Source organism: Microtus oregoni, unplaced genomic scaffold (genome assembly GCF_018167655.1).
Source record: "Microtus oregoni isolate MIOR12 unplaced genomic scaffold, Mior012 000002F_ref0000024, whole genome shotgun sequence".
In the NCBI taxonomy this organism is placed as follows: domain Eukaryota; kingdom Metazoa; phylum Chordata; class Mammalia; order Rodentia; family Cricetidae; genus Microtus; species Microtus oregoni.
The window spans coordinates 8,995,831-9,011,046 of NW_024543061.1; the positions used below are offsets into that span (position 1 = coordinate 8,995,831).

At 36.0% G+C, this 15,216-nt stretch overlaps 1 gene segment (V, D, J or C); it reads left to right on the forward strand.

Moving 5' to 3' along the window:
* Positions 1-8,268: 8,268 nt before the first annotated feature.
* On the forward strand, positions 8,269-8,946 carry LOC121432921. The segment is given in 2 exon segments: positions 8,269-8,317; positions 8,531-8,946. Coding segments are annotated over 2 exon segments (465 nt in total).
* Positions 8,947-15,216: the final 6,270 nt, after the last annotated feature.

Here is a 15,216-nt window from a genome sequence, read left to right on the forward strand (position 1 = left end):
CTAGAGAAGAGCAGTTCACTCTGCATCACTGTGAGGTGCAGGTCGAAGTGAACCAATGCAATTGTTTGCACCTGAGAATTCCAGCTAAACTCATTTAGTTGGGTGAGTGGTTTGGGTAGTTCTCATGTGACACAAATTTCTTGACTTCCATTCTGTAACAGCCATAGTATTGCTTCTGTATAATTATGAGTGCATATCATTATTTCTGTTTATTGTTAAAAATTTTTCTTCATTTATACATTTTCATTATTTTTTGAACTTCATTTTCAGTGTTTCCTTTTAATGATGTATGCCAGTTTGTTAGATTCTCTTTCCACTTTTATCACTTTTCTGTTTTTCTTTTTTTTTTCTTTTTTTATTTTTATTGAGAAAAGGAAAATAAGTTTCAGCCTCCGCCCAGCCTCCCATTTCCCTCCCCCTCTTTCCACCCTTCTCTCCCTCCCCCCACTCCTCTCCCCCTCACTCTCCAGTCCAAAGAGCAGTCAGGGTTCCCTGCCCTGTGGAAAGTCCAAGGTCCTCCCCACTCCGTCCATGTCTAGGAAGGTGAACATCCAAACTGTCTAGGTTCCCACAAAGCCAGAACATGAAGTAGGATCAAAACCCCGTGCCATTGTGGGAAGTACCCTACAACAGATGGGCACAGGAGATTGCTTCCTAGGTATAACCCCAGCAGGACAGACATTAAGGGCAACATTGAATAAATGGGACCTACTAAAACTGAGAAGCTTCTGTAAAGCAAAGGACACTGTCACTAACAAAAAGGCAACCTACTGAATTGGAGAAGATCTTCACCAACCCCGCAACAGACAAAAGTCTGATCTCCAAAATATATAGAGAACTCAAGAAACTAGACTTTAAAATGCTAATTAACCCAATTAAAAAATGGGGCACTGAACTGAACAGAGAATTCTCAACAGAAGAAGTTCAAATGGCCAAAAGACACTTAAGGTCATGCTCAACCTCCTTAGCAATCAGGGAAATGCAAATCAAAACAACTTTGAGATATCATCTTACACCCGTCAGAATGGCTAAAATCAAAAATACCAATGATAGCCTTTGCTGGAGAGGCTGTGGAGTAAGGGGTACCCTCATCCATTGCTGGTGGGAATGCAATATCGTGCAACCACTTTGGAAATCAGTGTTTCGGGTTTCTCTTTCCACTTTTAAAATCCATAAAAGTTTTTCCATATTTTCTTTTTATCTTTCTAAGTAGACTTCAGGGGATTATTTTGAATATCTTTATAAATTTTTTTCAGTATGTTTTCTTAGGGACATGCAACCACATAGTTGCCATGCTCATTTAGATAGATATATGATAGATAGATATATGATAGGTAGATAGATAAATAGATAGATAGATAGATAGATAGATAGATAGATAGATATATATTGCTATTTGTGGACCTAATATAAATGTTATCTGTGGAAATTTTATTTCTCATTTCTGTACTCAATTTCTCATGAAAATATGCCTATGATTTAACCTGTCTACAGTAGGCTGTGCTTAGTTTACAGTGTACATTGTTTTGCAATCTGTATAATTTTTTAGTTGTACTCAACATCATCAAAACCTGCAAATGGTCTAAGCTTGAACTCTGAGGTCTTGTCTACCTACTGTTATGTGGGTCTTCTCTGTCTGGTGTGTTACCTGATTTCCTGTGAAAAACAGGTTGGGGCAGGATGTCAGCGTTTCCACAGTCTTTTCAGTAACCGACTTCATGGGATCCTATTCTCTTTGAATGTAAACCTTGCTCAACCTAGATGTAGTAGGGAGGGACCTGGATTTCCCACAGGGCGGGGTGCATGACACTCCCTTAGGGTTGGAAGGGTTGCAGGGATTGTCTGTGCAGGAAAAGGGAGGGGAGTGAGAAGAGGAGAGGGAGTAAATATTTTTTAAGTGATAAAAAAGAAAAAAATATTTTCTTGAACAGGTGATTCACAGTCCCCCCCAAGTATATTAAACATAGGAACAAACATTGAAAAAATGGAATATAAGTCATGAATTTTTATGAATAGTGATATTTATAATCTACAACAAGTCATATGAATTGCATAATGAAGTAAAATTAATAAAAATTCAGATACAGATATTGGGATTCAACCCGAAGACCAGAAAATCAATGCAGCCAGTCACTGGCTCTTACCTTGACTTCAGTTCAGAAATGGTGATCCTACTTACAGGAATCCTCAAGTCCTCAGAAAGAGATGGAGAATGAGAGCCGTCTCCTTACATTTTTTTTTTTTTGGTTTATCGAGACAGGGTTTCTCTGTGGTTTTGGAGCCTGTCCTGGAACTAGCTCTTGTAGACCAGGCTGGTCTCGAACTCACAGAGATCCGCCTGCCTCTGCCTCCCGAGTGCTGGGATTAAAGGCGTGCGCCACCACCGCCCGGCAATATTTTATAATTTTTATAGTTTCAGGATTAAGTGCATTCAGCACTATGATCTGGCTTCTATGACAAATTAGTGTGGATACTGGGATTAAACATGTGGGTCATTGTGGCTACTGGGATAAAATGTTTGTGCCACTGCTGTCTGGTTTGTAAGTCTGGCCAATGTGACTGTTTAAATTGTCTGATCTTCAAGGAAACCTTCATTTATTAAATACAAATGAAATGCACTACAGCATGAAGTTCACTGAGGCTACTTGGAGATTCAATTAAAAGCAAGCACTTGGATTATTTTCTAAGCTTTTGGAAAAAGACAACTGATACATTGTGTTTAGTGTGTTACAACTAAGCACTCAATATAAAAAGTTAAGAGAGTCCTTTTGGACTCGTTATGAGCATATTTACACACTTTTCACAATGACAAACAAAACATCACACATACACACACACAAACATACACACACACAGACATTCATACCGAAATAAAAAAAAAAGCCAGGTTACTGCGGCTCACATTTCAGAATTAGCAGGATATAAAAATGTCACTCCATTCTACCACAGTGAGTAGGAAAAAAGAACTAGATTTGAATCAGACAGTATAACTCTCAGTGAATTATTTATTTCATCTGTGCCATATACAAATAAAGATAATATAATGTAAAATTATAGTATTCAAAGACTGTGATTAATTGTTTAAAATAAAAGTTCATGAAACACTGTGTCATTAAATCATAACATGACTCTCACCACAAACATGTTATTTTTTGATAGCAGTTCCTTGATAGCAGGTTCCTGAATTAACAGTCTTTCTTGCAGTATCTTTAAGACTGTTATTTAATAATCTATATGTTGGAACTTAACACACAGCATGATAATATTAGAGTGGACAATTTGGTGTGGTGGCCCCATTTGTAACTCCAGCATTAAAGAGGTATGATTGAGGCCAGGCTGGGCTATTATTCTAGCTGGATTTCTATTGCTGTAATAAACATCATGACCAAAAGCAAAAAAAAAAAAAAAAAAGACTTATTTTTTTGTATGCTTTAAAAGGATAAGCACAGCTAGAATTACTAAATCATAAAAGAGATTGCTCTTTATAGTTAGAAGTTTATATATATTTTATATCTTATTAAATAAATTATAACTATATTCCCCCTTTCTTGTCTAAAAGAAAAATAGAAAAAAGCATTGGTATTGTATTTATGTTTTAATAAATAAAATACACTTATAGCTCTTGAGCAAAATCTGTGGAAATTTCTCATATGTCAGCTCTTAGGCCTAAGAGGGAGACAGTTAGATTTAGAGTGGCTATAATGACAGGCCACATAATTTCTCCAAATGAACTTTTTTTCTATTATTTTTTAAAAAAGAAAATAAATTTTCTATTTTTATTTTACAATAACCCCAGTTCCCGCTCTCTCCCCTTCTCCCATTCCCTCCATATTTCCCCACTACACACTCCATTCACTCCTCAGAAATGGTAAGGCACATTGATTTGGGGAAGGTCCACGGCACTCCCTATCTAGGCTGAGCATGGTATCCATCCAAAGAGAATAGGTTCCAATAATGTCATTACAAGCAGTAGTGATAAACTTGGTGCCACTGCCAGTGGTCATGCATTCTGCCCCAGCCATACTGCTGTCACCCACATTCAGAGGGTCTTGTTTGGTTGTATGCTGGTTCCTTCTCCATCTAATTGAGGTTAGTGAACCCCTATTAGCTCAGATAAGCCGTTTCAGTGGGTGTCCCCATCATATTCTCACTCCTCCCACTCTTCAACTGGACATTGATTGTTCAATGCAATGCTTCACTGAGGGGCTCAGCTTCTATTTCCATCTATTTCTAGATGAAAGTTCTGTGGTGACATTTAAGATATTCATCATTCTGACTACAGAGCAAGGCTAGTCCAGGTACACATTCCACTATTGCTTAGGGTTTTAGCTGTATTCATTCTTGTGGATTTCTTGGAATTTCTCTAGTATTAGGTTTCTTGGTATCCCTATAATACCATGATTGCTCTCTCAAACAAAATATCTCTTTCCTTGCTTTCATCTCTGTACATCTTTCATTTAAACTATCACATTCCCACAAGTTCTCCCCCTTCCTTTTCTCCCCTCCAACACCAGTAGCACAGACACTGAAAACAACAATAAATAAAAGGGACTACCTGAAACTGAGAAGCTTCTGTAAAGGAAAGGACACAGATAATAAGACAAAAAGGAAGCCTAGTGACTTAGAAAATGTATTCACCAACCCCCCATCAGACATAGGACTGATCTCCAAAATATATAAAGAACTTAAGAAAATAGACAACAATATTCCAAATAATCAAATTTAAAATGGTGTAGATAACTAAACAAAGAATTCTCAGCAGCAGAATCTCAAATGACCAGAAAACACTTCAGGGAATGTTCAACATCCTTAGTCATCAGGGAAATACAAATCAAAATGAGTCTCAGATACTATCTTATGCCTTTCACAACAGCTAAGATCAAAAACACCAATGATATCTTATGCGGGAGAGGATGTCGATTTAGGGGAACACTCCACCATTGCTATTGGCAATGGCAATTTGTACAACCACTCTGGAAATAAATATGGTGGTTTCTCAGGAAATTGGAAATCAACCTACCTCAGGACTCAGAAATACCACTCTTGGACATATAGCCAAAAGATGCTCAATCATATCTAACAGACATTTTCCAACAATATTTATAGCAGCCTTTTTGTAATAGCCTGAATCTGGAAACAACTTAGATGACCATCAACTAAACATAACAGAAAGAAAATGTGAAACATGTACACAATGGAGTATTACAAATGGCAAAAACCAATATCTTGAAATTTGCATGCAAATGGATGAAACTCAAAAATCATCCTGAGTGAGGTAACCCAGACTCAGAAAGATGTACATGGTATGTCCTCACTCATGATTGGATATTAGCTGTAAATCAAAGAACAAGGAGTCCATGATATTTGAGACACTAAGTAACAATCTGAATCCAGGAAAAACATCCATATATCCACCTGGAAAGAGGAAAGAGTCAAGATCACCTAACAAAGTTAGGAGAATGTGGTTGGGGGGAAGGGAAGGCCCTATGATCAAAAGCACAGCAAAACCTCAAAACACAAAATATTTGCTGTTTCTGGCACTATGTGGAGATGCTTGTCCAGTTCTGGATTGCTCTCTGCATAAACATGTATAAAAGATCACTATCTCTTAAGAAAACTCTGAAAGTTTGTCATATTCAACTCTTGGACCCAAGAGGACAGTGCAATTTAGAGCAGATATATTGACAGTCTCCTCCACTTCTATGAATGACCTTTAAATAAGAGCAGAACATGAAAACAAAATATTAGCAGGTGCAGTCACTAGAGGGAGCAGCTAGATGGAATCAGGTCTACTCTCTGAACTTTTGGAAAGCTTGGTTTATGACTTGTATGGCTGTGTCAACAATTCAGATGCTGTAGACAGTAAGTAGTAAGTGACCATGTTCCAAGGCTGCTAGGAGCTGCTGTAAGAGTGAAATCTGTCTCGGATCTACTGCTACTGAGTCCTCATGATACTCTTGATTGAAGACTGGATACCTTACTAATGTTTAGAAAGATTCCTTGTTTTCAGACTGTCATGGCAAATGATATTAACTCTGTCTCCAAGAAAAAGAGTGTGGATTGAGAACAGGTCATCTACATATCCTGTCTGTTGAAAGACAGGATAAAGAATTTGTTTTATACTGTAATAAATCACCAGACTGTCTTGTATGCTCATACCACAATGTGCATTTTCATTAAAAATGAAAATGATCTCAGAAATGAATTTCTCACACTCAGCATTTTGTTCTGTCAGTCTTCTGTATTTTCAGTATTCTTACAGATACATAGCAATTTACATACTTCTTTATTTATTTGCATCAGTACCATATAATTTATCATATATTTTCTCACACTAAAATAATGCATGTGATGTAATGAGGCTGTATTGTGAGGATATGATGTGCATATTATCCTTTATGAGGTGTAGTCTGAGTACATTGCATCATTTTCTAAAAATACATAAATTTATTATAATTTAATAATACGTACATTGTGTAAATATGAATAATATTATCATTTGAAATCATTGTTAAACTGAAGAGTTAATTGAATATTTAAAATGATAGTAATTTATAAAAGAGATTTTTGAAAATGTTCATGTCTCTTGCCAATGTTTTTCACTGATGGATTATGGCATGTTAGTGAATCTGTCATATCTTTTCATGCATGGATAATCAGTTTGGCATTGTACAAAGTCACCTAAAAATCCTACACTAGTTAGACTTTCCCTTCATTATTCTCTGAGATTCCTTAGTTATTTGCTAAAATAAAAATGTTAGTCAGTTTCCATATGTAACTAATTTTCTTTTATATATACAAGTTAATTTTGTATCATTTTTATTAATACCACGTTTTTACAAAGAATCTGTAAGACATTAGTATCAAAATAATTTTCATACCTAGCATTCAATGACCAAGTGGAATAATTAAAAGAATAGTAAAAAACTACTGGCAGAAATGTGAACAAAAGATAAGTAACATAGTTACATTTATATTTTGGGGCATGGTATCTCAGGAAACAAAACAAACTATTAAAACTGGGTATAAATGGTAAGGTAACTCTTTTGAGTGTATGTTAATGTAAGAATGACTGGGAGAAGGATTTGCGTTACATAATATTCTCATTGCTAGTCAAAGAAATTCATAGTTAATAAACTATAATAACTTCATCTATATATCTGAGAAGGAGGCTGACAAATACAATACCATGAATCTTCCAATGATAATTGGAGATATATGTTCAATTATAATCTGATAGAAATACACATATGGTAACTTTGTTTTCAACCTCTTAACAGTTAAAATATAAATATCTATATGAAAGGTTGAATGCTATCATTAGTAGAAGATTCAGCAAAAGAGATATTTATATACTCACAGAATATGAGTGATCTTTTAAAGAAACATTTGTGCCTTGAAGATAAAGAAAGGAGAATGAATGATATATGCTCTATGATTTCATTTAATGAGTTTGGAGAGTGAAAAAATACATTACCTGTGCTTATAGCAATAAGTTCAGAGTTTGTCTGTTACGTAAGCTTAAGAGAATTTGATCTATTAAAAAATTTCAATGCTATGAGAACCATGTGTATATTTATATAGGGTAAATATGGTATTGGTTTTATGCATGCATTTTAATATGACTGTATAGTATGTATGAGTAATCTTACAGTAATGATTATTGTATGCTTTTCTATTTAAAAAAACATATATAACCCAACTGAATCACCTTGAATGTAACCATAAGTCTATATTCTAACACTGAAAAAGAACATAGTCAATAATTTGAAGACTTAGTTGAATATTTTGCTTCCATCTTTTAATTTTTTTCTGCACTAGAGACTATGAACACAAAGTTCTGGGAGCTCATTTCATCCTGGAGGATAATGAACTCTGAGTTTTTACTACATTCCCATAGTTCCTTACAATTTAACTGTGTTTTTAGACAAAATTTAAATAAATTTCAAATTAGACAAGACTAGACTACATTGTTAATCCATATTTACAACTGATTTGAAATGCTTTATCAATTTTTCATCATCCTGCTTGTCTCACATCTGTCACCATATTTTGTTTTAATATTTTCACTCCTGTTCTATAAGAAGATTTATTTGTGTCATCTTAAAATTTAAGAAGCCCACATAACTGTCTTCTCTATGTACACAGTTATACAGTCCATGGTATTTGCATATTGCTCCCAGGGAGGTCCCTGCCTTGTTGGCCTAAATAAAAGCTCAACTGTACTCTTGCCTTCGCTGATAACTCTAATTACTTTATCTCCTCAAAATGATGTTTCCTGTCCAGTCCCTGTTTCTGCTAATTTTCTGCATTGTAGGTAAGAACAATGATAGATGAAAGCAGGAATGAGGATAAAGTGAATCGTCTGGTTGCCCATGTGTGCTGTCCATATGTAATGAGGCAGGTGCTGTTGTTCTGGATGGGCATGTTAGGCTTAGTTATGTGATGATGAAAAACTAAAGAGACATATCTGCGCTAAGATAGAAATTCTGATTTACATGGACTTTGTACTATTCTGTTTTAATTTCAGGAACCAATGGTGATGTTGTGATGACCCAGACTCCACTGTCTTTGTCGGCTACCATTGGACAATCAATCTCCATCTCTTGCCGGTCAAGTCAGAGTCTCTTAGACACTGATGGATATACCTATTTGTATTGGTACCTACAGAGGCCAGGCCAGTCTCCACAGAACCTAATCTATTTGGTGTCCAAACGTAACTCTGGAGTCCCTGACAGGTTCAGTGGCAGTGGGTCAGGGACAGATTTCACACTCAAAATCAGCAGAGTAGAGGCTGAGGATTTAGGAGTTTATTACTGCTTCCAAGGTACACATGCTCCTCCCACATTGATACAGACCCTAACAAAAACCTCTCCTTGCTTGGAGAGGCCCAGCTGCAATGTGCTGCTTGACTGGAGAAGAACAGTTCACTCTGCATTACTGTGAGGTGCAGGTGGAACGGAATCATTGCAATTGTATGCACCTTAGAACACTAACTAAACTCATCTAGTTTGGTGAGTGGTATGGCTAGTCTTCATGTGACATGAATTTCTTATCTTTCATTATGTAACACCCATGGTATTGCTTCTGTATAATCATGATTTCATATCATTATTTCAGTTGAGTGAGGTGCAGAGAGCTAGAGCTATTAGTGAAGATATACCTCTTAAGAAGGACATAGTTCTTTGTTTACTTGTTTTCTAAGCTAATTGTATGTGTGTGTGTGTGTAAAATTACTTCTAGTAAATCAATTCTTAAGGAAACATTGTCATTGTAAATAGAGAATCTGAAACTGGTTTTATCTTAAGATTTTCCATTGTCACAAAATGAAATTTGTTTTATGTTGTAGTCATATAAAAATTGCCTCAATTTACTGGAAACGTAAATGTAAAGAGCAATATCAGACTTAATTTGGGCTGGAATGTCCACTACACGCATTGTTTTTTAATAAATGTGTAAATATAGTATCTGTCCTTTCAGAACGTAAGGCACATGACCATTGAAACCCAGAATAAGTGCCAATGTTATGATAAATATATTTTAATTTTTCAATATCTACTAAAGGAAATACATTCACTTACCAACTTTCATTCATTTGCATACTGTTATGATTAATTCCTTCAGGTAAAAGCATTTCATTATAAAAAGAACAAGCAGAACAAAGATTTTAATAATTTTCTTACCTGTTGCCAAGGAAAAAAAATTTCTTTAAGCCTCTTCTATTAATATGTTGTTCCTTATGAAATTCTGAGGTTTTCAACACACAACACATTTCTTATTAATAATTGATTGATTTCTGCATTTCCTTCTGCTAATGGTCCAGGCAACCCAACCAAGTATTGGATCAAATATGGGAAAGATAAAGTGGACAATTTTTTTCTTGAATTGTCTTTTGAAGTTGTACAAATAATAAAGTTAGTTCTTATTTATCAGGAATAACTTTAACAGTTTCTCCATGAAATACAACTTTTTTTGCATATTGAGAATCAACAATGATTTTGAGAAGTTAATTAAAGTCTAATAAAACCACCACAATGACAACTCTGATTTTGAAATGGCATAGCAACATTCCTGTGGATTTCATGATGTTTCTGGTGATAGTGATGGTGACCAATTGATGGTGACCAATGCCAGGTTGTCATCATAGATTGCTGGCTACTCATAATATGAATGATCTGAACCCAGAGAGAAACGAGAGAGGAGCAAACATCTTTCTCATGAACTGTCTATTTTTATATCTTTACCTTTGTCCCTAAGGGAACAGGACTGAGCTAACAACTATGATTTGTGACATATATTCCAATTTCCTCATGTAGGCCAGAACACAACAGACAACATTGTTTTTGGTACCCTACAATGGACCTTGTTGTGAAACTTCAGTCATCATTTGATATTTCACCTATGTTTGTTTATGTTTTGAGTTTTAGGGTTCTATCTGTTTTTTGAGATTTTTAAGACTACTATTATAAGGTCTCTTTGAGGGCTCAGAAAGCTGTTCATAAAATTTAGGAGATTTGATTTATAACAGTATTATGACTGTCAAGTAGAATGAAGGAGAATATATAACCTCCTGTTATCAACGCCTGAGATAAGATTGATATATTTTGCCATGGCTTCTCATATGAAAGCCACAAATAAGATGAAAATTTGGTTTGCTACCTGAATGAATTCTGTTTGGTCCCAAGTGTCTGTCTTAAAGGTAACATTTTCTATTACTGCCAGGAAGAATGAAATCATAAATTCCTGTTTGGAGTGATTATCTGATTTGGCTTGGTACATCTAATGCTTTCATAGAACACAGGTTGGATTAGGCATAAAAGATGCTGTCATGTGGCCAGTAACATATTTAGATATGTTCTTTTTCTCAAGAGGAGAAACAAGGTCAGAGTTGCATATATGCCATGTCTAATTGGATCACAGGACTGTTTAAGATATTGAAATTTTCTGTCATTGATTTTGTGGTCTGTAAGAGCTATCAATCTTTCATAAAAGATAAAAGAGTGAGATTACATAAGAGTAAGCATTGAGTAAGATGAAAAATGATACCTGGCAGTGAAGGGGGAGACCAGCAATAGTAAAGCAGGAACCAGTAGGTAGATCAAATATTGTAGCCAGGCTTGAGAAACATAGTATCCTTCTGACTGGATATGTAGGAAGAACAAGAACAGAGAAAAAAGGTTATAATTTGGAGGAGATAATGGTGGGACTGAGATCTAAGTTACAAGAAGAAGGCAAATCTGGAGGGATACAATGTAGGAAACCTCAGTCCATTTTCCACTGAGATGTAGAAAAATTCTCACCAATCTGTAGCTTTTATTATTGTACTTCAAGTCCTTAACCAAGTATTTCAGGGAATGGCACAAAGAAGGCAATAAATCAACAATGAAAAGAGCCTGGCAGCTTACGTACATTTCAGATGTTATGGAGTGGTGGATGACACTGTCCTAAGGGGAAAGCATGGGGAAAAGAAAAAAAAAAAACATGAGAAAGAAATACAGAAATTGCGAAATTGCAAAATTCATGCACTCAACTTGTAGGTTTTCAAAACCCTATAATCTCAAGATTTAAGATTAAGCTTTTACATCTGTAGAAAATATATGCATCACAGTTCTAGCTTGGGACAGCTGCACATACTGTGACAGGGTGAGTTATTGAGGGGAGAAAGCTCTTTACCTGTGTTCAGCCTCACAGGATGCTGCTCATTTGCATGTGCTGGAATCCAATCCTCAGACAATAGGTCTCCTTCATTGGATCATCACACCCTGAGAGGAGTCAGTTTAAGTAAATACACAACATGAAAACGAGGCCCTCACTCTATTTCTTGGTTTCCTAATGCTCTGCCTTCTTATTAAAGAAAAGAAAATAATGTAAAGTTACTTATCCTTTACTGTTAGAACTGCCTGGTTGCTCAAGGAATTTCTTGGATAACATGATTAACCCTGTGGACATTTTATTCACCTCTTTAAGGATAGTTTCCAGATGTGATTAACCCAGAATCGATCATTCCTCTTTGCACTGCTGTTTCAGTTTCCCATGTATGAGCAGAATCTAGGAAAATCCCTTGAATTCCTGACCTAAGAAATACCTCCAGCTAGAAGATGAGTTTCTATTGAGGTTCAGTAGCGATGGACTTATATAACCTTCACCATCAACAACCAGGAGTCTAAAGATTTTATAAATTATTATTGTTGACAATATTGTTATATTTCTCCTACAGTCATCAAATCAAAACATAAACCACTCAGAGACACAGAAGTATGAGACAGTATTGGACCAGTCCTTCTGGACTTTGTAGCCTACACCAGTTAAAACATTTTCAGATATAACCTGGCTTTATGGAACACTTAAGGTTTTAGTAGCAACAGCATTCCAACCATGTTTCTTTTTTCTTTCTATTTCAGTAGCACAAGTATTCTGAACACCATTTCATTAGTATATAGACTCTATATATTAGACATCTGGACTTTTTTATTATTTAGGCTTATATAACAAAATGAAGGCACTTTAGACATGAGAAATTGGAATCACTCTAACATGGGGTGGTAAATCTATATTCTGTCCATTAACTTGCTTAAACAAGTTTGTAACAGATTGTCTTCAATGTTGTTGCTCAATGTAGGAGTCTGCTTATTCCCTGCAGCTAGGACTCACCTGTCAACTCCCAAACCTTAATTCAATAAGGTGATAATGATGAACCTTAAGTCATTTTGTTGATATATACGCATGACTGTAGTTGCTTTCTGATTCTGCATACTTTTATTTTATTATCAAATCACCTTATAAGCCCACTAATTGAACAATTTGGAAATCATACAAGAATTATCAAATTAGTTTCAGAAAAATTCCCTAAATATACATATATACCCTAAATATACAGCCAGCATGTCTTTTAGAAACAAAAACTTGCACTCTGCCTTTTAGATTATTTGAGTACCAAGTAACTATTTTACTAAAGAAAAGAAAATTTATAAAAGGCTACCGTGTAATTAATATCATTGATCCTTTTCTACTTACCATGAGACTTAATAATTATCTTTGGCTTGTTAAAAAAAAATCAAGAGACCGAGGCTATCCACACAGAGGGATGAGTGTATGCCTACCCAGCCCAAAGGTCCCTGGAAGGGAGTGCAGGACACTTCCAACTCACCCTGCAGTGGCCTCCTTACTCCACATGCCCCTGCCCTCCACCCAAGTTCACTCTTTTGTCTGCCAAGTCCTTGGACTACCAAGAGTCCATGATCCTGTACTGAGGAGATCCATCCAGATGGGTGAGTGTGTGCCATTCCAGGGGAGACAATCTGGGATCAGAGAAGAGGGCCCCTCCACCTCCTGCTGCAGGGGCTTCTTTGTTCCACAAGACCCTGCCTCCCCAAGCCTGCACTATTATATGTAGGGTTCTTGGCCCAGGAAGAGTTCCTGCACCTGCACTAAGGAGATCCACGCAGAGAGTCAGTCAAAGCAAAGATTAGACCAAGACACCAAGACGCTCCTGGCTGCTTATGAAAGAAGAGATGGACAGCTGACAATGTAAGAATTCTTCCAACAACCTGAAAAGCAACATGACAACACCAGAGTCCAGGGATCATGCAACAAGAAGACTTGAACATCCTATTCCAGAAGAAGTAGAAGAAATCGACTTTAAACGTAACATTATGAAAATAATAGAGGACCTTAAACAGAATGTGAAAAACAGCTTTAAGGAAATGGAGAAGACAAATAAAAAGGTAGAAGAAATGAATAAATCTCTCAAAGAAACCCAAAAAACAAGAAAAAGCAATCAAACAGGTAATGGAAACAGTTCAAGACATGAAAAATGAAATGGAGATAATGAAGAAAACACAAACTGATGGAAGGCTGGATGTGGAAAATCTCGGTAAATGAACAGGAACTACAGAGAGAAGTAAAACCAACTGGATACAAGAGATAGAATAAAGACTCTCTGATTCTCAAGATAGTATAGAGGAAATAAACTAACTGATTAAAGAAAATAAAAAAATCCAACAAATTTTTAAAACAAAACATCCATGAAATGTAGGACACCATAAACCAAGGAAGTGAAAAATCTGTTGGACAAGAACTTTAAGACACTGAAGAGAGAAACTGAAGGGGACACCAAAAAATGGAAAGATCTCCCATGCTCTTGGATGGGTAGGATCAACATACCCATCTACCAAAGGCAATCTATAAATTCAACGCAATCCCCTTTAAATCCCAACAAAATTCTTCACAGATCTTGAGAGAATAATAATCAACTTTATATGGAAAAGCAAAAAACCCAACATAGACAAAACAAGCTTACAATACAGGAACTTCTGGAGGCATTACCATCCCTGACTTCAAACTCTTAATCCAGAGCAACAGTAATGAAAACAGCTTGTTACTGGCATAAAAACAGAGAATTCGACCAGTGGAATCGAATAGAAGACCTGGATATTAACCCACAAACATATGAACACCTAATTTTTGAAAAGGAGCTAAAAGTATACAATGGAAGAAAGGAAGCATTTTCAACAAATGGTGCTCGCATAAATGGATATCAATTTGTAGAAGAATGAAAATAGAACTATATCTATCATCATGCACAAAACTCATGCCCAAATGGATTAAAGACCTCAATATTAATCTGAACAGACTGAACATGCTAGAAAAGAAAGTGGGAAGTAGACTACAACAGATGGGCACAGACCACTTCCTACATATAACCCCAGTAGCACAGACAATAAAGGCAACATTAAATAAATGGGACCTCCTAAAACTGAGAAGCTTCTGTAAGGCAAAGGACACTCTTATAAAGACAAAAAGGAACCTTTTTTTCAGAAGATCTTCACCAACCCTGCAACAGAGGTCTGATCTCCAAAATATATAAAGAAATCAAGAAACTAGACTTTAAAATGCTAATTAACCCAATTAAAAATATGGTGCTCTGAACTGAACAGAGAATTCTCAAATGAAGAAGTTCAAATGTCCAAAAGATACTTAAGGTCATGTTCAATATCCTTAGCCATCAGGGAAATGAAAATCAAAACAACTTTGAGATACCATCATACACCTGTCAGAATGGCTAAAATAAAAAACACCAATGACAGCCTATGTTGGAGAGAATGTGGAATAAGGGGAACACTCATCCATTGTTGGGGGGAATTGAAAGCTGTGCCAGCACTTTGGAAATCAGTATGGCCGTTTCTCATGGAATTCAGGATCAACCTACCTCATGAC